This window comes from Camarhynchus parvulus, chromosome 3 (assembly GCF_901933205.1).
Source record: "Camarhynchus parvulus chromosome 3, STF_HiC, whole genome shotgun sequence".
Lineage (NCBI taxonomy): Eukaryota > Metazoa > Chordata > Aves > Passeriformes > Thraupidae > Camarhynchus > Camarhynchus parvulus.
In genome coordinates this window covers 32455056-32479071 of record NC_044573.1, presented here as the reverse complement: position 1 = coordinate 32479071, position 24016 = coordinate 32455056, and the positions used below count along the sequence as shown (strand labels likewise).

The 24016-nt window shown below is 39.6% G+C and overlaps 1 protein-coding gene across 1 annotated transcript in view; it reads right to left on the bottom strand.

The window, feature by feature from the left end:
- Positions 1–24016, bottom strand: part of KIF26B (kinesin family member 26B) — a 279374-nt gene that overhangs the window by 45192 nt on the left and 210166 nt on the right. Inside the window, exons 6-10 of the mRNA XM_030944701.1 lie at positions 21327–21533; positions 19670–19763; positions 17326–17588; positions 14492–14675; positions 9872–10031 (exon numbers count right to left, since the gene is read on the bottom strand). Coding sequence (XP_030800561.1) covers positions 9872–10031; positions 14492–14675; positions 17326–17588; positions 19670–19763; positions 21327–21533 — 908 coding nt within the window. The remainder of the gene's footprint in view (positions 1–9871; positions 10032–14491; positions 14676–17325; positions 17589–19669; positions 19764–21326; positions 21534–24016) is intronic.

The following is a 24016-nucleotide window of genomic DNA, read 5'->3' as shown; positions in this document are numbered from 1 at the left end:
GCACATCCTCACTTTTTCTGTAAAACCCACTCCACAGTAAGCAGCCTCAACATTAGCTGAAAAAAGAGGAATATTTCACAAATATCACCAGAGGAGTGTTTTAGGGTGCCATCAGGTTCTCTTTCATATGTATTTTCAGAGACAAGTCTTATTCAGGTCTGATCCCCCATCATCCCCTCCTCTCCCCCACAGTTTATACATCAATGCAAGCTACTACAACCACAGCAGCTGCTCTCAGTTGCCTGTGACGTGAGAACTGTCCTCCATCACACCAGTAATGTCCACATGTGAGAGAGATGTCCAGGATTCAAGAGGTGCATGTTGGCATGATCTGACTGAGAACACAGAGGTCCTAGAACACCCTCTCTCTGAAAAAGTGCAGTTATTTCTCCAACACCATACCTTCGAAAACATTTTTGTTTGTTATGCTGACATGCCAGCTGTGTAGCAGATATGGATACTGCATCTAATTCCCATCCTCCTGCACAGGCAGGTAACTTAAAAACACTTCACTCAGAGCCTGTGAAAACTGTTGTTGGCAAGGGAGAAGGAGCACAGTCTAGGAGCACAAAAGATTCTGCTACTCTATTTATAGCTGGAGGCAGACATGAAAATTGTGTTCAATCCTTAAAAGACTGCTACAAGGAGATTCAGGCCCCACCTGCACAGAGATGATGAGGTGCCTTTGACAGCGTTAACCTTGTAAGGCCCCCCCCCGCTTCATTCTCTGCTGTGTCTGAGCTGAGCCATGTTTGTAATAGCACCCAAAACAGCCACCACTGCTGCTCTCTGGAACCTCCTGCACCAAAGGGAGCCACAAGGGCTGATATTTCTGACAGTGTGGACATACATTTTTTTCATTGATTTTCAAGGAGATTGAGGTTTTGTTTCTGACCAAGAGCATGAGGGAATGGGAAGAGAACAATTTGGTAAATTCCACCATCTCTCAAAAATAACTAATTGGAAAATAAGTTTAAATTGTAGTAATTTTAAATGCAGCAGGTAGGACAGTTTTTTCTGATGGGATGATAATGCAAAACAAAGCTAAAAGACAATGCAGATAAAACAGTTAAATCTGCTGTCTGATATTAATTTTACTGAGTCTTGTCAGATATTGCTAGAAACCATATCACCTGGATGGCGCTTACAAAAAAAAATATTTTAAAAACTCAAATAATCTAACAAGTTCACCCTGCAGCACAAGATAGTAATTTTTATATTTCAGAAGATAGTACTAACCAGCCTGCTTAAATCAAAAAATTCAATGCATATTTTCAAAAACCCACATCTGTTCATTGTGTATAGACCTGGAGGCAACCACCAGCCAAAAACTTTGATCATCCAGCAGAATCTTGTATCCTAAGAGCACAAGAGGATTATCTCCATTGCTTTACTCTCAAATGTGTTATGAAAACAAAAACTTCAGTAAAAAAACATCCTGCAGCTGTAATGTCATTCAAATACTGTTGAAGCAATAAGGCAGACTGGCTGAAGTACCCTCCACTTACAACCCCACAATTGTCTTAGAAGCTTCTAGGGCCTGTCACTCCTTTGAGAGGGTGATGTCTAAACAGAGTCCATGAAAAGAAGGAATTTGAAGAAAAAATCTTCAACTACTTGCCCAGAAAATGTAAGCAAAGGTTATGTCTATTCTTAAGTTAAAGTCACAAATACTATTTATATACACTGAAGAGGAAAAAAGTAGTCCTGCTTGTGCCACTTCAGTAGTCTCAAATCCCCATTTGTGTGGCAAGTTTGTGCATAAACTTCTCGAGCTTCAAATTCATGGTCACAGACCCATTTGCAACCAATGAATAGATGATTGAACTTTTGCAGTTTTCACCTTCACCAATTCCATCAATTATGTCCCTTGCAATTCCAAATAAACTCAACATTAGGTAACACTTAACCACCTACTGCCTCTTTCAACAAATAAGCTGCTAATCATCAAATACAGAACATGAAATATCCCTTAGCAAGGATTTGAGGATTATCTCATCTAATTAAATATAAGCATGTTTTCTAATCTGTGGGTTTAAGCCAAATCCCAATAAAAAGATTTCCATTGATTTACATAGAGTTTTGGATCAAGCACTGGGAGAACTTGATTTTGCAATTTGAAGAGAACGAGACCTTAAAAAAATGTGTAACTAAATGATGAAGGGAAAAAAGTTGTTAACTCATTTAAATCATCTGGCACAGGAATGGACTGCTAGAGTAGGGTCTTGAGAAACACACAACTGAGACTTTCTGTACTTCTTTGACATCATGAAAGTGTAACAATCATCCAACCATTGGTTTTCAGGCTCCTAAAAGCATTCTGTTAGACACACTAAGCATTGATTCTGTTAGACACACTAGAACACATTTAATTGTTGATATATATAACTACCTTCCACCTGCAGACACTTGAAAATCAAGGATGAAGATAAATTATCAAAAAGAAGTACAAATATCGAAAATTGTCAAAGATTTGGACCCAGAACTCTGCATTGAAATTGCATAAGCCTAGCCCTTAACCCATCTTAAACAGTTTATTATGTAACTGTTAATGGATATTTGTTAGTTACAAGTTTATTTTGCTTTTAAATGATTCTACCGACTAAGTGTTCACTTCAGCTCTTGAGTAGTTATTCCACTAATAGGAATCCCTGTTAGCATGCTTTAAAGTTTATATTCCTCCACATCATTACTTTAAAATAAGAAATCATTCTGCCACTTTGTCTCGCCAGATGCAATTCTCTTCCCCTGTGTGTATTCACATCCTTGAAACACTACAGAGCAGTTGTCATCTCTTCTCTCAAAGGCCTCCTTTTCCCTACAAGCTATGAAGCTTTATTTCTGTCACAGTGCTCTTCCAGGTGAGTAACCCTTTCATTTCAGACCATTCATAATTCTTCTTGCTTCTCTTTTAAATTCTCTGCAGTCTGTAACCTTTTCTTAGCAATGAGATGCAAAACTCCAAACAAGCAGCTATATACTGGCAGATAAATAGAAAAGCTATTTTCTTTGGTCTACTGCAGTCGGATGTCTTTTTGGTCTGAGTCACACTGGTTTTGTATAAGCAAAGAAGGATCAATGCGGAAATGAAATTTAATTTAACACATCATATCCATATGCAACTATTCATGAAAGTGGAGATAACAAAAAATGTGAAATAAGTCCAATAAAAATTATGACATGCTTTTTGATAATTTGCTGCATTGTACAAGAGGTAGTTATTCCAAGGATATGACTATTTAAAAATTGTTCAATTATACATGAAACGAATTATCACCACATTTCCATGAGAGAAAGTGTATTAATGTTCAATTGAGCCTGAACCAATGGTGGAACAGGTGAGAATAAACTGCTTGATACTCTGACTGAAGGTTCAAAATGATATTTTAATGAATTAAGTACAGATTAATTTTTGTATGAAATTACCACAATGGCCTATTTGGGTTTCACTCAAGCTATATTTCAGGAATAACTGCACGCTACTGGATTGCTTGTTCATTACCAGCCACGTCTGTGCTGGCCCAGGACCAAAGTAGTGTCCTTCTGTGATGCAGCTATCTGCTGCTCATAGGAATGGCTATTTAAATGCAATTAGTAATTGCTGTTAAGTCTGAGTATAAACCACAGCACTTCCCTTCTCATTTCATTTTGCAGTTCATCATTATTTGCTGCTTACAGTACCCATAAAGTACTAATTCGCTGAGTGGTTCAAAGAGCATTCAAAGACATACTTCATGAGGCCTGATTCTTCTCACTTGAATGCTTGTGCAGAATGGAGCCTGTCAGCTGAGGTCTGTTGTAAAACTGGTGCAACAGGAGCTCAAGCTCAGTGAATGCAACATAGCCACTTACACCCATTACAGACATTCACAGACACCACTGCTCCAATTCCTATCACATTGCCAGACTGGCAGGACTGAGTCCAAAACCCAAAGCTGGGGAACGGCAGCTCCACCACAGCTCTTCTTTTGAGGATTTTGTCTCTTTACTCTCTCTCATTAAGTTGATGATGAAACACAGTGCTGTAAGATGCGTGCAGATAAAGCTCAAATCTGCACCATCAGCTGTAGAAACTATCCCACAATAAAGGGCATTGTTGGTGAACACTACAACAGCAATTGCTGGAGCATGCAGACCCATCATCTGCATTTTCTTGAGCTGCTGATTAAATTCTAACAAAATGCAGGAAGTTTTCCTACATTCACAAACTATGCATCCCTAATCCCACCTATTTTATATACTTCCCTGGAATAAAGAAGGAAATTGCCAGAAATTTAACTTAGTAAACTGTCAGATACAGAAAAACCCCAAAGATGACCATAATTGCCAGATGCTCCTTGTATGCATGCTGGCCTCACTATATGCATGCTGACAGAGTTTCATTGCTCTTGCAGTGAACAGCATTGCACCTGCCCAGTGACAAAGGGCACATGCCTAAGGCCAGGTCCTCCACTGGTAAAAGGTAGCATTGCTCCAGTGGCTTCAGCGTCTGTTAGCCAAGGTTCTAGTCCACATAATCCTGGCTGAAAACATCAAGGAAAAATTATTTTGTTCCTGAGCAGACCATGTTTTTGATAGCTAATTAGGAACTATTTCACGTTCAACAAAATGTCTACTACACTCTCCTACAATTAGATCATTCAGGGGTATTTCTTAGGCTTATTTCTCTTTTTGAATAGGCTCATTTCTTCTTCCTTGTTTGCTTCCCAGTTCCTCTCTGTGGATTGTTGTCTCCTCTACACACAATTTCAGTGCCTCTTGGAGCTTTCCCATTCATTTTAGATCATTTCCCAGCCCTGTGATTCTGTTTCAGCTGTCTCTCATGTCCTCATTTCCCCCCCTTCTTCTGCTCTCACAGTTCCTCAAGTAAAACAGCCAAACAGTTTTTCATCCACTTCTAGTATATTCAATATTAAATTAACACAGAAAGATCGAAGATTCTGAAGAGCACACCCTATATTTTTTCTGAGGCTGTGATCTTTGTACCATATTCTCATTGAGGAGGTGCAAAAGTTAAGGAATGGAAGATATGGAAGATGAAGCAGTGGAAAGTAAAAGTGATTCAAGTTTCTTAATGAAAAACAAAAGCCAAAAAAATTTCTAGTTTCAGATGCTGATGAAGTAACCATTAAATAGATTGCTCATTTGACATATAGTTCAAATGTGTCATTAAGTTCTTAGACCTAGTAAGCAGACACGGTTGTGTGAATCCAACAAAGCTAGGACTTCGTACAAGCTCACAAGTAAGGCTAAAATCTCCAGTACTAATAATAATTATTGCCCAAGAAAATCCTAACATCCTCTTGAAAATCCTAAGATCTTTTCTGAGAAAAATAATATAACTCATGCTAAAAATGCAAAGGCGCTGCATATAAACAAAAGATACTTGGCATTTCAGTTCTTCTGACACACAGATTTTTACAAAGATGAAACAACTGCAGATAGATACACCCATCTAACTAAGAAGACAAACTGAGGTACTGGATCCGTCCAAACCCCATTTTCATTTCTTTCAATAATTAACTAACAATTTAAAGAAAACATTTGATATACAGCTCATTCTTTAAACTAGTATACCACAATACTATAATCCAACACTTTCCTTTTTCTCTTTTCTCAAAAGCAATTCTACATTTGATCAAAAAAACTCTCTCATTCTGTATGACATTGGGACTATTTATGTGAGTCATTAAAGAAAAGGGAAAATAGGGTAACAGTCCTAGCAATAGTGGAAAAGTATATAGTGCTTTTTGACAACTCTGGATGCCCTTTAAAAATCCTATTTGATTTTTTTCAGTTTTATAAATGTGAATAAAGAAATAAATACCTGAATAAATTATTTTCCAAAGGTCATGTAGAAAGAAAGAATGGATTAACCCATGCTTTAAACACCAGATTAGATCTTAAAACACAGTGGCTCTGCCATGAAGCCTCTTGTGCAACCTCGCACCAGTCACTTACTATAATTTTAGTTTCTACACATAGGATCAAATAAAGCAATACCAGCATTAAGACACGGTAGGAAATGCAACCATATGACAGAAAACCAGAACTGCCAAGAATAAAATTCATGCTTTTAACTCACACTCATCTATTTTACAGACAAGACTCCCTCCTTGGATAAGCAAAGCATATAGTTGAAAATACAGGATGCCTCTAGAAACACTAGCACATTGGGATAGCACATTAAGAGAGAAGCCTATTAAATAAAACAAGCAACAATTTCTGGAAGAGAAATTCATACAGCCTTGCACTTTTCTAAACAGTTTCCTTACATTCTCACAGTCATTAAAATGCATAAAAATGATTATTTCCAAAACAGCATTACCATGAATTATCACCACCCATGTTGCCTAGCAACTGGAGTAATTTTTGAATAGTGAGCTATATAAACCAGTATCTGGAGTTTGTGCAAATGGGTGTTCATTTGAGGGTTTAAAACACATTCATCTTGGAAATCAGAGGCAGATAATACAGCACTGACATAAAACTGAAATACTCTTAAAAACATAAAATGGCACTAACAATTACTGCATCTTAGCAAAACCCTTCTGTAGCAGATCTGAGCCCAACCATATTTGGTCACTGACTCCCTTGCTCTTCCTTGAGCTTCCAAGTGCCCCTTTCCAAATTTTTTTAAGACATTTGACATTCCCATGGAGAAAATAATTCTTGCCCAATCTTCTGAAGGATTTCTTCATACCTCAAGAGCAAAAGAAACTGGTGACATAAAATGACAATGTATTTAAGTCAAATAAAAATTTCATTTTTATATATGACACTGAGCTGGAAGAATCGTACAATCAGAACAATGTTCTTACTAAGGTTCAAAATAAGTCTGGGAATAGTGATAATAATAATGACACTGAGAGATTAAAAGTACATATATGAAATATACAAACTCCCAGAAATCGTGGTCTGGCCACTCATTAGCTGCAAATATTTGCCAGTGTAGGGATTCTTGTCCCAAATTCAGACCCACGCGAAATTTGACTTGAATACAAGACAAGATCCCCCAAACTATATCAAACCATATTGTTTGATGTCTGAGAATTTCTACATTGCTTTCTTACAACTTCAGAAAACAAGTTCCTGCTAAAGCTAGTATAAATCTTTGTAACTATTCCCAAAATGGGAGCGTATGGGGGGCTCTTCCCAAGGGAGAAAGATTCCAACTGAATGGTTTCCAAGGCTTAGCCTTGTGGGTAAAAATTAAAGAAAAGCAACATGTGCTGAAAAACAGCATGTGTTTCTCATAGAGACTGCAGGTGGAGAGGCAAATTCATCCCTGGCACAAACACAGAGACCACTGAAGGCAATGCAGTGGCATCTGCTTACACCAGCTATGAATATGAACAAGATTTTCCCTGCAACTACTACCTGTGGAGATAAAGCTGGATACAAAACTTAAGTGAATTTAAGAGCCTGCAGCCTCTCAAAGTTTAGAGAACCAAATTTTTGCTGTCAGAGAAAAACTATGCATTGCGGGTTTCCAAGTCCTCAGGAAGCCATGCAGTGGCTACTGACAGGCTGCCATAAAATACTTAATTGCTGCTTAATAGCTCAGATACTGAAAAGATGCTCCATTTTGTCTGCTGCTTTATGGAAATTTACTGAGACCACACACAATGTGCAGAGCTGTCACATAAAAAAACGCTTCCATTGTTTTCCTTTGGTCCCACTCAAAAAAGGCAGTTACCAAAACCATAATTTTATACTTAACAGTGAGAGAGAACAACCCCTAGAGAAAGGGGATTACCACAGTTACAGAGGCTAGTCACTGCTCTAAACATGAGGTGCCACTGAACATATACCATCCCTTTCTGTGGGGTACTGAGCCTCTTCTGCAATGCAGTGCATGGACATCCAGATTCTCCTTCCTCTCATCTCCAATGAGGAGCAGAACACAGCTGTACTGCTAGATCACTGAGCTAATGGTGTCTGTGTTCATCCAGCCACCAAAACTCTTATTTCCATTGCTCAGGAATAGACCACATATGGGAAAATTGTTTCCTGGATTCTTCCCAGCAAGAGGAAGAAATGGTCTGCTCCAAAATATGCCAGTATATTTTTCAAGTTATATTTTAAAAGTCCTGTAACAAACAGGACATTGACTCTGATCTACAGATGACCAACCACTTCTCTACACTCTATAATATCTTCTTATAGGAAGAATTCTTATCAGGAGGGAACTAAAGAGGGGATTGTGGCCTGAAGAGAGCTTTGATCTTCTTTCAGCAGTACAGACATTCATGAGAAAATATGCTGACATCTCTGGCTGTGTAGGATCAGAAGTGCAACAGCTGGGAGTCACAGCAAAAAGAGATTGAACACGCAGCAATTAGAAGAAGTGTTTGGTAATGCTCTTCTCCTGGTCAGTCATTGCCAGGAAAGACACTTGTTGTTATTTGGTAACTATTCCTTGAATGTTTAGTTCTAGCCTAGTAAGCATTACTAACATTATCTTTGGTATTCCTACCAGTGACCTTCTCTTCAATCCATAAAATCCAACAGGAAGAAAGACAGGTTTGTGATAAGCATTGCCTGAGTTACACTCTGTGAAGTGCAGAATTCAACGTATTTTCACGCTATGACAAGGTGCATGATCCACGAAACATTTAATGAATATTATACATAGAAATCTGGTTAGTCATTAACTGAATTCCAGCTTGATTAAGCCCCAGGAATGGGAATATTTCCAGAAAGCATGTTTTAAGTCCAGACTACCAAATAATTTTTGAAACTAAAGGTTGGAAGAGAAACAGATTATAACCAATATCAATTCATTTTTACTTGCCAAAATGAAGACAAAAACAAAGAAGCAATCTTGAATAGACTTGTGTAAATAATCAAGTTTGCAGCTTTTTAAATGTTAAAAAGGGTAAAATGCATGGACTGAAATATTGCTCTGTGAATTACTTGGTTCATTCTCCGTGTCATCCTGTTGTTCCTAACTCCTGATGTCATACACTGTCCTTCACAAATGGTGACATTCATTGGCAGTTTGATTACAAGACGCTCCTGGAAGCCATTCCCATGATGCTAGTTGCTACTCCCTAGGATCTAGGCTAGAGAAAAGCAATACCACCCACAAAATCAGAAATTTCTCAGTAGGAAGGCAGTGTGACTCCCTGGGCTGGGAAATTAATCCGAGCTTCCTCTCAGACCTGCACACAGGACACAGAGGGAGAAAAAGTGATGACAAGAAATGAGCACAAGGAATACCCACTAGGTGAGCAATTCCTCTTATTTCCCAGAAGCTCCCTGCAGTAGCAATGGCCACTGGTTTACTGTGGCAAATAGGGCCTACTTCTTTTTTGCATATGAAAAGCTGACACTGAGATTTAAACCATGCAAAAAAGCCCCTCAAAGTAACCTTAGGTGACAGAAGGAATCTAATGACAAACATGCATGCTCGCTGTGACATACATTTCCAATAAAGCAAATTACATACAGTGGACAGCAAGATCATTTTCTCTACAGTGCTGCATAATGGCAGCAATGTTCCTCTCCTTGGAACAAATATAAAACACTCTCACAAGCTTTGAAAGATTAAAAAAAAATCTTTGAACAGCCACAGAAAACAAAAACCTAATGTGTTGAACTTCAAACCTTAAGATCTTTCAGCCACCTGGGTCCTATTTCAGCAGGCTTCCTCCTTTGAAACCTATTTGTCAAACACAGTGTGTAGCTACCAGGTGTAAGGTCAGATAAGGTGTCACTGAACCTCAGGCAGCTTTTGCCACGGCTCAAGAGGGCTGCACTGACCCCAGCAGACTGTTTTCCTCCTTACCCAAATCTGCCTCAGGCACAGACAGACAAACTGCTTTCAAGCATCCTCTCATTAGGCAGAACCCAGAGCAGCACTTACTTGTATGGGATGTGTTTGCTGCCATTGACAAGGGCGAGGATGACATTGCCCAGCGCTGGCAAGGAGAGGCAGAGGCCGGAGCTCCCCTCGCGGTTCTTGCCGAGCACTTTCACGCAGCTGCCCAGGTCAATAAGGTGCAAGCGGCTGCGACCTCCAGACACTGCCACAAACAAAGAGAGCAGACAGTTAGTGTGGGCCTCCAAAAGCAGCTTCCCAGGAAAGCAAAAGTCTCACCATGACTTGTGAAGGGGAAACAACCCAGGAGCCTTCCCTAATTCCCCTTAGCAGACACGGCTGTAGACATCCTGCTAATGCACTGTCAGCCTTTATGGCTGTACATTGCTGCCTACTCTGAACCTGCTTAAAAATTGCTGAGTACTCACTTGCTCCTGAAGGCTTAACTCTGTGAGAGTCACCAATGTGACTATATTTTTTAAAATATAGCCCTATGAGCCTGAGTTGGCTCTGTTTCTGTCGCTGTCACTACTGTTTCTCTGTCTGGAAAACGACAGGCTGGGAATTCCTGCTTAGTAAGCAAGGATACTTCTCTTATTTTTCCCATCCTGAATATTATATCTTAAGAAGACACTGTGGCATCTGTGGGATGTTCAATTTTTCCTCAAGTCTATATACTTTCACAGTAGCATTTCAGCTAAGAAGTTTGCCAAGACACTAGTGATGGATTGTGAAGTAGCACCTCTATTCTCAGAACAGTTTCTGTAAAACCAGCAATAGATCTTAACAGTTGTCCTAGGGTGAAGTTATGATGCTTGTATCCCCATTCATATGTTCTGTTTCTGCAGGATATTATGTTCTGTGCCTTTAAGACTGGCTTTGAAGAGTGAAAGTTTTGTTTGGGTTTTTCTTATCAGGGACACAGAGATGGGCAGGACATAGGGCTGCTTTTGTTTTTTTTTTGCTTTTGCTTTTTGTTTTGCTCTCTCGCTCCTGCTTCTGCTTCGCTTCTGCTTGCCTTTTGCTTCTACTCATTAGCTAGTTTAGCTAAACAGTCCAAATTCGTTCCTGGACTGTTTCTCCTCTCCTTTTTTTCGACCATCTCAAACCTGCTCTGGACTGGGACCTGGGAACACCGAGAGTTGACGCCTTGTGGTCTGCAGCAGCTGCCCCAGCACCGGAGGGACTGAGAACAGAGCGACCAGCCCCGAGAGAGACTTTCTGAATTTGTCATCTGTTTCAGAGTGGTGTCACCTGGTATTGTTCATTTTGTGTGCTGGGGGATGCTGTGCCTGTTAAATAAACAGGTTCTTTCCACTTCTCTCCGAGGAATTCTTCCTGAACCGGTTGGGAGGAGGAGCTGTGTGGGTTTGCTTTTCTGGAGGGGCCCTCCTTTGGAGATTCTCTACCAAATTTGCCCTAAACCAGGACAATAGTTTTATCTTGTTTACTCTGCATCAGCACAATACTTCCAGAGTGAAAAGATGCTACCATTGAAACACCAAGATCAATAGACATTTGCTCTCTTTAAAAATCTGTGCTTCCTTATGAATCCAGGATGGGAACTATGTAGACTTCACAGAAGTGCTTCTAGCTCTCTACTATCTCAGAACAATTTCCTAGCTAACTTTTTTGCATCTGATCTTGGACCACTCCTCCCCGTTCTCAAGAGTTAGTTTAGAAGCAGTCTGTAGGAAAAGGCAGATTTATTTCTAGGATCTTAACTCAATAGGTGCAGAACAGAACAGAATCACTATGTTGTAAGAGAGAGGTAATAGCAATATAGGAGGACACAAACACACCTCAAACAGCAGCAGAAATACTTTCACATCTGAGTTTAACTCTATGCAAGTTAATTCACAGCCATTTTGACACAGGATCTCAACTTGCACATTTGGTAAGAAAAAAGAGAGAAGATGAACAAAGACAGAAGACCTCCTATGGAATTTGTGAATAATATTCCAAAATGTATCCAGTATCTCTCTCAACAATTATTAAAATACAGTTAAGTCTGCTGCTTTAAAGTCCTCTTAGTTCTTCAGTTCTATCAGGTGTTAGGTAACACTGGATTTCTATGTATTCCTCTCACCAGAAAGTATCCACAGACACTATGGGCTCCTGCACTGACTGCAGAAAATTAGGCTGCCTTGGGGAACCAGTAAAGCACCTGTACCTCTGAACTGATCATGGAGGACCTTTGTCTCCCCTCTAAGAGTCTTTAAAACCCTTAAAGAGTCCCTGAGTCCTCTAACATCTCTATTCTCAGAAGGCTGGAATTCCTTACTTGAGTGTCTCACAAACATTTATTTAGAAAAACAAAGAAATGCATTTAGTTGCTACTGTAAATGACTGTAGGTGACTTTACTGAATCATATATAATAAATATTCCTGTTGCTAAGATTACCAGATATCAGGGAAACAAAAGAAAATTAAAGAAAACACTACCTTTCAAAAACACATTGTTTCCACATATACCCCTTTTACATAACTTGAGGAAATCCAGAATAAGATCACTTACTGGTTGTTTCTTTCTTATTTAATTTATATGTTGAAGTAATATTTTTAAGATTATAGATCCACTTGATTAATCTGAAAATGAAGCTATTTGTTAGGCAAGTTGTTTTGTAGGCAAGTTGTTCAATGTGTCTGGCTACTATAGAGAAAAAAGTGGAACATCCTCACACTTGGGGCTTTTTTCTATGGTCACAGAGAATTTGCAGAGCTGACAGCTGAAAAATGACAGTGATCCAGTTCTGCCACAATGTAATTTATTTCAATGGTGCTAAGCCTGCTTCATGGCATTCCTGGTAATGAATCTAACAAGGAGGTAAGTACAGTACCAACACCTTATTCTAACAGTCATTTTTTACCAAAATCACATGTTAGCCAGCCCTTTAATCTCTTATCCTTTATAAGCTGGGTTTCTTTTTTTTCCCCCTTTCTTCCTGTCCTATTTTAATCCTGTTACTGGAATCTATATATCTCTACTATCTTCACGGGTTTTTTCTGAGAATTCCTTCATTACAGCAGGAGACAGTGATAATCACTAGGCGCCCTTTCTGAGCAGCTGGAATTCCCCCTCATTCAATTATCAGTGGGATCTGACCCTGCCTAGCTTGTAAGGCCACTCAGATATGGGAACTTGAAGACAGGAGGATGGTCTGGCCACAAGACAAAGATATAACTAGAGGCAGTGGGCAAAGCATGCCGTATTCTAATCCAACAGGATCGTACCTTCTTTTTCTGAAATTATAACCACAAGATAATAATATTTTCCCTTTTATTAATGGTATTTGAAAGTCGAAGCAAAGGACTGTGTGTGCATGTACTTTCATGTAGTAAAAAATATGGAGCATTAAATAATTGCAATAATTATTCCTTTAAAATCAGCCATCTTATTCCTATAAACCACTCTGTTTGAGTATTCACTGTCTTCCTTTCCACCGCAGGGTGGTTAATTAATAAATCTTTAGTTAATTGAGATTTCTGACTGCCAATTCCACAGGGGTTATTACTTAAATACATGCAAGCTGCATTTCCATTTAGAGGAACTTTTTGGTTTTTTTCTCCTATAAGTACACTCAGTACAAATTTTCTTCATTTAAACATCAGATGTTTATACTGCAGTGCTGAACACCCACTACACATCACCTTGCAATCTATTCCTTATTACCAATAGCCTATGCAGAGCCAGGAGCTGAAACATATGCTGTTTCTGCAGAATTGCTTAAGCCCATGAGTTTAAAGGAGATTTCTCTGGTCCCTTTCAAACATTTTTCCCTGTAAAGAAATGATTATTTGAAAAAAATATTTTTGATGTCAGAGTTTTCTTTTTCAGTACAGGTTCTTCGTACATTATACAAATCTTTTATCATTGGAATTTACTTAGAAAACCCCCTCACTGTATATCTTCAGTCATAAACAATTTGGGAGACTTGAAACAGAAGACAAATATAATAAAAATATAAATGATATGAGAAAAAAGAAAGCTTTGAAAATTACAGAAACATAAAATTAGACATGGAAGCACCTTTTCCTGGGATATGTAAGTAAAGACACAAGCCAGTGAAAGCATACATGACAAAGAGAGGAAACAAGCCTATCTGAAAAATCCAGACCCTTTACAAAGAACCACGAGAGTCCTTTGTGCACACATAGCTGGGCCAGCAACTAAAATATCATGTTTCTCCAAGAAAGGGTATAGTTTATGGGTTGTCAACATCAGCTTCCCAGTTTATGGATTGCCAGCATCAGCTTCCACACACACTGCCCTATTTAGGTGCCAAAGAGGAACAGTTAACATAAAGGTGGCAAGGAATTCCAGGCGCCGCAATATTTTAATCCATGACCTCAACACTATCTGTAAAGATAATAATAAAGGCCAATTTGAAAAGCACCTTTTTCTTTTTTTTTTCAGATACAGAGGCCCACACAGGGCTGAGAACTGCCAGTCTCCACAAGAACAACTAAACTGACAAGTGATGGTAATAATCCCCAGTGACTTTTAATGGCCTTTGGTGGGTCTTCACCAGGCACTTGTACGAATGGCCCCACCCCAGACTGAATGGAGAACTCTGCTGATTTTCACCACTAAAGAACATTGTCTGAAGGCCCAGTTTCCAGGCAGGCTTGGAGGAGGCAGAGAGGAGCAAGAGGACAGCTTACTTCCGCCCTTGCCGCTCTTCTCCATGCGGTACTGGTAGATGTGCAGCGTGAAGAGCATGTGGGAGTTGCGGTGATCCTCCTCGTCGCAGTCCCGCTGGCTGCTGCGCCGGGAGGCGATGGCGGCATCCAGGAAGAAGGCGGCCTTCTCTGCCGTGGGGGCACGGAGCTCACTCTGGTTCTGAAGCTGCAGTTAACACCAGGGAGAAATGGCTGAGAAATTCCTGCACAGATAAACACTGCCAGACAACTTCCTGCAATCAATATGTGGTGTGGATGCACTGGCTTCTACTGGGACCACAAAATGAGGAGGTGCCCAATGGAATAAGACCCTCCTGACACTGGCAGTGGCAGTAGAATGCCCTCCAGGAGCCCTCATGGCTAGAAGTGGGAAAAAAAATTGTGGAAGACACATCAATCCCAATCTCAACAGCAGAGGCAGGGCTATGTGTTCTCACGCCTTCAGAAAGTGTTACAAGGAAGGAGTCCACAAATAAATCTCAAAAATAACAGGACTGAAGCTTGTGTTCCACCCCATGCCATATGAGGAGCAGCCCAGAAGAGAAGCCTTTTCCTTGGCCCTTCATACCACAAGTTTATTATTCACCTGCTCATAAGCCAGGGCAATTCATTAAATAGAAGAAGGTAGGTAATGTACAAACATTCATATTTGCTGGACCTCAGTCCCTGTCACTGGCCTGGTCTCCACTCTTCTAAGTGACAGACAGCATAGGAGGGCAGATATTATTAACCCCTCCTAACAATAGGAACGTCTGAATGTTTCATGGCTCCTATGACTGGTTTGTCTGTGCATGGGACACGAGACTGCAGTCTGATGGCATTAGTTTTGGCAGTACACAGAACTGGCCCACAGCCCATAGGATAGATTTGTCTTGTCTGGCATAAAAACAGCAAGGAGCTCCCTGTTCATGGGGTTTGTTCCCCTGCTATATAATATAGCTGACAGTTAAGTTCTCCAAAAGACAGTAATTCTGTTTTCTCTTTGCAACCATTATTCAGACTGAGGAGGGATAAAACTGAGGCTGTGCATAGGATTCAGTGACACAGCTGAAGGCTGGACTCTCTCAGGAAAGAGGGAGGGGGGCAGGAAGGAGTTAACAAGGTCAGCAGAAGGCAGGCCAGCCTGTGGGCTGATCTCACTAATGTAAGCAACAAGAAAATGTGCATATCTGGAAAGGTCCAGGGACAGACAGTATGACATATGGTGATCACTGATTTGCTATACACACTGCTGATTCTGCATATCTGCATGGCTATAATATAATATAATATCCTCCCTTCAGCTGAGGATTTGGAGAATTCAGGTGTATGACACATGACTCCAGAATGTCTTGTAAGCACACATAAAAAGGCTTCTTTCCTTGTAATTTAATCCAGTCTTTCACACTGCAGATATATATATATATATATACGTGTCTCATGGAGCTACCTCTTTTTCACTAATCTAAAATAATTAATTTTGTATATATAGCTGTACTGTCTGTATCTATATGAAAATAAGCTACCATAATGGATATTTATTGTTATTGCTATTGTGCTAAAATACCTTAGTAAGGAATTAAGTGCTAAGGAGGTGCTGGTTGTGACACAGTTATGTAACACATGCAGTGTGCAAATTCTTAACTGAACCATCCATCACCCCAACAGGAACTGTGCAGACTCAAGTAGCTCATATTTACTAGACTGCATCAGTTACAGGACACCAGAGGTTAAGATCTCTAGTGATACAGTAAGTATTTCATAAAACGCTGAAGTCAGGAGTTAAGTGAAAATGAGAGCACTAACTGTTATTTCAAATCAAAACACAACTTTATAGTCCTTAGGTAGAATGCAAAAGACTGGAAAATATGGCCTAAGTATGCCTAAAAAGCTTAAACCACAAAGAGATAAGACGCAAAATTTATTGCTTGCTGTTTAAAATCTCACAGTTCATGACTTGTGTGGATGTGAGTCATGATCTCTAGATGCTTGGAGGTGGATACAGGGTACATGACCCTGTAGATCTGTTCCCTTCTCCCTCTATTCCCCGCCCTGGAATAAGCAGGGCTCTCAACAAAAGCAGCCTTTGCCTTTCAGGATGAAAGAATATTTTCAAGCTCCATCACTTTCTTCTGCTCCCTCTTCATCTACTCATACAAAAAGCAGATTTACTCCCACTCAAAAAGCAAAATGAAAGAATAGGTCCCTTTTCCCCTCAACCCAAAAGAAAAGGGAAAAAATAGGGCTGCTAAGAATTTCTCATAGTTACCCAGAAAATAGATGAGCCAGTTACTCATTCCTGCTAAAACTCCAAATCGGAGAAGAGTTTGAGTTTTTATTGACTTGCCCAGCTCAGGAATTTACTTCTTGGCAGCAATTAATAAGTAGCAATTAATGCTCCCTACAACACTGCTAATGCAAATGCTATAAATAATATAGTTTAAAAATAAATAAACAGCCATATTAATGGCCTACAGCAATTTATGCAGTAAATATTTTATTTTGTTGTTTTACAAAAGAGAGATCACACTTTTTTCTTTTTTTTTTTTTAAGAATGAGGTGAATTTTTGTTTGCTGTGAATGTTTTCACATTTTATTGCAAACACAAGCCCTTGCTCTATATCACTTATACCAGAGGTACAAATATTTAGGCCAAGAGAGCAGATGGCCCTGCAGCTGCAGGTCATAAAGTTATTGCATGTTTTAAAGTAAACACTTTTAAGTCTATAAACTCTATGCTCTGGGTGGCTCTTGAATTTGAACCATCTCAATAGCTCCAGAAGAAACCAAAAAAGTCATGTTTACTTGTTTCAGTGTAAAATTAATCTTGGATTCACCTGCATGCCACAAATGGGGTCTTCACAAAGGTAGACACCTGGGGACTGGCCATCTTGCAGGCTGCCTGTAGCCACTTCTGACAACAGGTCCCTCAGATTTTCTTCTTTCCCCCACACTTCCACTGCAGAAATCCGGACTGAGAAGCGCGCTCCTGTCTTCTCTTTGCGTTCATTAATCAACTTGAATAGCCACGAGATGGCACAAGGAATTATTCCAAGGTTTTGCATGGAATCATCCTTCCCAATCATGGTGTATGACTTCCCTGTCAGGAATGGGAGGATGAAGAAAATATAACATCATTCCCAGGACCTTGACAGCCTTCTGCCAAGAGACATTATCCTGCACAGCATTCATGAAAACAACTTCACTACAACAAGGACAGTCAGAAATGGGAAAATATAGGCAGGTAGACAAACAGGACATGGAAAATGCAGATGAAATCTTAAGCTTCTTTCAAAAATCATTACCTCATGCATTCCCATGACATCTCCCATTCCCAAGGCAGGGTGCTGCAGGCCCCCACCTTTCAATGCTGCAGCATCTGATGTGGTTGAATCATGGAGGAAATTGAGCAGAGCAGGAGTGCCATGGTCTCTAAAAAACTCCACTTTGAATACTGTAAGTGCGGTATTCTTTCAATACCATTTTACTTCAAAGCACTAGATTGTATTTCAAATGCTGGAATTGAGATTGACATAAACCTGGTCCCAGAATCACACAGATGTAACTTCACTCAAAAAAAAAATCCCCAAAACCAACCAGGTATATGTGATCACTTGGTGCAGAAGTGGGTCCACTACAATTAATATTTCATCTGGGTCAAAACCATCCCCTGGTAAGGTATTTTTAAACTCTGTAATTATAGCTCTGGCTTTTCTTTGCTGTAAAAGTTTGGTAATTAAGGACACAGAGTACTGTCTTAAACTACTTTAGGTGTCACTACATATAATGCTTTTAGATGAGTTTTCTAAAGCTCCTAAATTTGTAAGCCAAATGATAAAGGTATACATCCTTTCAGGCAAGTACTTGTGGCTTCTTTACCTTGTTTCATTTCTTATGTTGAATCTATGTGCAAAAAGATCAGTGAAAAAAATACTTCTATGCACATGTCTCTGTCAAGGTCTGGGTAAGTCCATGGTTTTTGGAATGGTGGTGGTGGAGTTAACAAAACAACTGCAGAGACCCAACTCATGCTTCAGCAAAAGCCTAGCTGGAATACCTCTCTAAAGGATATGTAGCCTGTTATCTGGTGGCTTCCTTTTCCATCTCATTTGCAATGTTGTGTTTTGCAGGTCACTTCTAAGAGCTCATCCTAGTGACACTCCTGCTGGTCCAGAGGGGCCTTCTGGTGTAATTAGAACACCAACCTGCTCCATTCATTGTACCAGACCCGGCTGCATTGCAGCATTCAGAGGTCTCCAGGTTTTGTTGCCTATAATTGCCTATAATTTGGGATAATCATGGCCTGATACAGCTTGATCTTCTTTACCACCTGCAAAACTGAATTATTCTTTTAACTTATATTTGTACATCTGTGGTTGTTTGAGACAGTAAAGAATGGAAATCATTGCACACATGCAATAAACCCCTCTTCATTCAAGAGACAGTACTTCCAAAATACAATTAGATAAACGTGAACAAAACATATGATTACTCTCAAAATCCAGGTATTTCAAAATAATAGTGTGTTAATGATGATGATTCTCCTTTTCATTGTCCTTCCATGAATACCTGAAATGCTATTGAAGCATGTCCAAAGTGTGAGTTTTGCTCCATCAGTAACATTCAGTCACCCATTAGAATAAGACTTGTTGGAGACACAGTAGGAAGAGGTCAGTAATGAGTGAACTGTCTAATCAGGGAATAGAGTGTAAATCAAACTGTCTGAGTGCCCAGTCACACTCCATAAGAATGCCATCACAAACATCAAGTACTTGAGTGAATACTCATAGTACACAGCTTGGTAAAAGTGGCATTTGGGCAAACCCTCACCAACACCAAGCCCATTTGGAAAACTGTAGATCACTGTTAGACCATTCATGAACAACTGAAGAAAATGAAAGACAAAATTGCTATAATATTTAAGGGCTGAAATGAAGCAATAATTCAAAGGTAACTTCTGTTCCAAAGAGCATGCTGTCCAACATTTACACAATAAGAAAAGTAAATAAATGTGTAAGCAAGAGTTGAAGATGTAGTACGAGATCATGCACAGGTACTTTCAAATACAATTTATATACACAGACAAATAAAAGTTTGTTTTTCCTTAACCTAACAGACTAGCAATCCTATATTAAAAATATTTATTTTGCTGCTTGAGTAGGGAAATTTAGCAATACCAACCAAGCTTGGCATGACCAAAGCAGAACACGCAGCCATCTGCCCCATTGACCACAGACTGGATCACCTCAGCCACAGTCCCAGCACATACTTCAGCCTGTCACAGGTATTGGGGGAAAAAAAAGAAGAATAAAAATACAGGAAAGAAAAAAACCAGAAGCATTAACAATAATATGGAAAATAATTCTTTTCACCGGAAAGGGGTATTAATGTCTTCCCTGCTCCAGATATCATGTTGAAGTATCCAAAAATCTAATCATGCTTGTCTCATTCATGTGACCTGTGCTGTTGATGGGAATGACATTAATTGTGTAATCACATGGAGCAGGACTTTTGTTCTGGATCAAGTAAGTTTCATTCACTGATGCATCAAAATCCTTTGTGGCATTAAAAAAATATACATATTGTAAGGAGGTGTAGTTGGTTTGTTAGAACTGCCTATTTAAGGGATTTTATAATACAGTTTTGATTAAAAAACAACACTGAGGAATTTTTGCATGCTCAATTATTTGCCCAGTTATGGACTGAGTTTAATTCCACAAACATGTGGGTAAGGAATGCAAAGGGAACAAACAGCCTCTTTGGAATTAGCTAAGTGATCCAACATTATTATGAGTCTTCTCAGCTTTTTACAGTACTAGGCTCCATTGTGAAGACTGTAGCAGTATTTTAAGGAGTGTAACACAGAAATTTACCCCAGGCATTCTTGGATTTAAGGTTCAAGCAGGCTGAATGGTTGACAGTGCTCCTGCAGCAACTGCTTAACAACAGTGAATGAAACCAAATCAAAATTCACAGTTTAGGCCTCCATGGGTAGCACTTTGCATTTGACAACACATCAAGTAAATCCACCCTGGTTCATGGCTATTTCTACATCTCTACAACAGAAAATAAAATGGGCCAAGAAAGGGACTGTTCACAGGCCAGCACCTTGAACTGCATCTAGGCATTAGTCTGCAAGGTGCTAGCTGCTTGGACCAGGACTGGGTGAGGGACTGACCTAATGACACAACTATGTGACAGTACTTTAGATGGCCCTGTGTCCTAGCTCTTTTTGGTTTATGAATACAGCCAGTCCTACAGGACTGTTTTCTAATTATACTTTGCAATGTTACTTTACTCTTTTACTGTCTTCATGACATTTGGATAATCTAGTTCATCAAACCAAAGTTTAATAAAGATAAGAAACCTAAATATATACTCACTAATAAAGACCTGTGGATTAAAATCGCCATCTTCTTATTGCAAACTGTACAATAGAATGCTGTAAAAATAATCCTTGATCCCTTAGTTAATAGAGGACTGCATTAGAGAACTGTAGTTTTGATCACATCTCTGTAAACACCCAACAACAATACTTTATAATACACAGTAACTTGTTGATATTGAGGATTTTCCTATTAGACACCATTTAGCGCTATTATTGAAAGTATAATTTTAGGAGAAATTATTTACAGTAAAGAATAAAGAAAGCACACCATTATTTAGCAAAAATGTAATAAACTGAATTCATTATTGATGGTCATGGCAGACCAAATTCAGCCCTGGTAGAAGTCCACTGAAAGTAGTACAGCTGAAAGTACTACTGCTGCAGCAGAAATCAGTTTGGCTCTGGTGCACCCCCCTGCTTAGATAACTCCTCCAATCATACAGGGCCTACCTGTGATGCATCCTGAGGGAAAACTGCATCAAAAGCAAACATCTTGGGTGGAACCTGGCTGCCCCTTTTCTGGAAAGCATTCTGACCTCCGCAGGCCAACGGGTCATACAGCGTGATTTGCTTCTTGCGGGGGTCAACTTTTAGGAAAGAGCTGGACTCAGACGTGTCTCTGGCAAGCGTGGAAGAAATGCGCACCATGACTTTGACCTGTCAGCAAACACACAAAAGATGAGGGTGTTTCATTAGTTTCATTGGTTGCTCTACAACTGGTATGTTGAATGAATTTTCCAACTACTCTTGACAAAACCATATTTGCTTTTTGTAGCTAGTGTCTCAGTGGAGGTCAGTGAATACACAGGAAGTACTAGGCAGAATTTGTCCTAAACTATGAAGTGAATGAAGCCAGAACTCTCAATCTATTTCAACAAGCAACTTGTGTATTGAGAATTACAAAGCACATCATGGTGTTTTAGTGTTGATACTACTCAAGTACAATGAGGAAGTATTACAGCACCTTGCCTTACTCTCAATATAAATTGAAAATTAACCGTACCCTGGTGGCCCAATTAAGAAAGCTGAAAGATGCTCTAGACTGCTAAGCTTTCAGAACTGCTGTGGTTTCTACGAAGCAGCCTGATCAATAAAAACCCATAAAAGGCAGATCTATAATTTACACCTTTGCAATTCTAATCCAAAGCAAAGATGAAATGCACAGTTCTGAGTGCTGTCATCAAAGAGTTGTGAAAAGAGCCCCATTTTAATGGTCAGATTTTGAAATTACCATCAAGGGAGAGAATGTAATAAGCGATAAAAGATTTGTTAAAACATGTTAGCTCACAACTCATTAAATAGCTACATAATAAGATGTTTTTCCTGAGACAAAAATAAATCTTCATAGATTTAATGAGGTTATTCTGTATCCTTAGCTGAGTTGGTAAGCAATTTTGTTAGTAAAACTGATGACAATCAATCTAGCTTTGGTTTTCCCCATAAATTCACCACTGGCAGACATGTGAGCTCCTGACTTTAGAGGGCGGACACCACCTGTCTGCCAGTTCTAGTTACACCTGCACAACTTTCTCCTAGAGCAGATTGGCATCCACACCAACTAGACAGAACTTTTATGTTAATGCTCCTTAATCATATGTCACTTCTATCAAACCCACCCACGTTTAGCATGCAAGTGACCACAAAGGGTCATGTCAGTATAGGGTGGGAGCACATCTGCTGCTGGAATGGCAGATGCATTCTGAGACGAGGTTGTAACCCCTGAAGTTGGGCTGCAGTTCCTGTTGGTCTCACTGAGACTGGTGCCCTTTGTACGCAGGTGTCATCTCATGCTGGCCCAAGCTCATCCTGCATGCAAATAAATCAGCTGCTTTGAGAAGTAAAATCTGGGAAAATTCATTTTTGACACAACTCCTTTGAAGACAACAGAGTGAGACCAGAGATTAACTTGTATTATTCAGTATTTCTGTGACTTCTTCTCTGTATGACAGTGAGTCAAATGGGTAATTTGACTCCAGTATTTTAATCTGGCAGAACAAGTTGTCATTGAATGGCGAAATGGTCACAAATCTGCTCATACAATTTCAGTTTTACACAAATATCTGAGGAAAAAAAGGAAAAGTACTGCTTGGGTAGGAATGTGTTCTCCTCTTGCTCAGCTGAGCTGCTTATGAAACATATCCTCTAACTATCCTCTAAAAAGCCACCTCTAATGTCTTGCCAAAGGCATTCTTCTGGACCCAACCCTAAGCAGAGCTCACTTCTACTGAGGACAGCAGCAGCCAACACACCCGATCAGTCCACATGAACTGGGCAAGGTCTGTTTATTCCACCCCTAGGTCTCCTGGAAGATGGGAAGGGAAGCAGTGGTCAAGTTAGCAGGGAAGGAAGGGAGCACAACTATAAATCCACAGGGAGCAAGAAAACAAAGGGCAGTGTCAATCCTGTGCTGTTTTCCTATTTTCAACTTCATATGCCTTTGGCTATCTTTTACTGTGTCCCACATTTTAAAGAAGATACCAATATCACGAGTATCAGACTGATCTGCTGGAAAACAAAATAAATGCTATTGTTCAACTACTTTAAATAAAATACTTGCATGCTTTAGAAAGCTCTTTCCCCATAAGTTTATGTGCATTTTTGGCTGCTATGAAACCATGTCCTCCAGGTCCTTGATCTTTGTGTGCAAAGGAGAGCTAACAGAATACTCTGGGCTAAGCTTTTTTGGGTTTGGAGAATGGACAGTGTGTGAAACATTTCATATACAGGCAGTCTAAGAATTCTTTCTGGCCTCAAACTGTACGGGGCTTGCAGTGTTAACAGAAGCTGCACTGGCTTTGTTATGGTATAATATCACTGGCATGGGTTTGGATTTAAACCTGTTCACACAAAAACAGATTAATACCTGCCACTTCTTACTGAAGGAATACTGCAAATCCTAACTTTCAACAGCTATAGTGATAGAAGCTAAGGCATCAGGTTCCTCTTTCCCACAAGTAAAATACCAGTTTAACTGAAATCCTAAAACTTTACTAGCAACAGATAAACGGAATGAACCTCTATTAAAAAAAAAAAAGTGCTCAACTCAGAAGCCCCAGGAACTGTCAAACAGCATATATTGCTCCTCAGTAGTGCCAAATACAAATATAGACATTTCTCATGAAAAATAATGCTATTGCCAT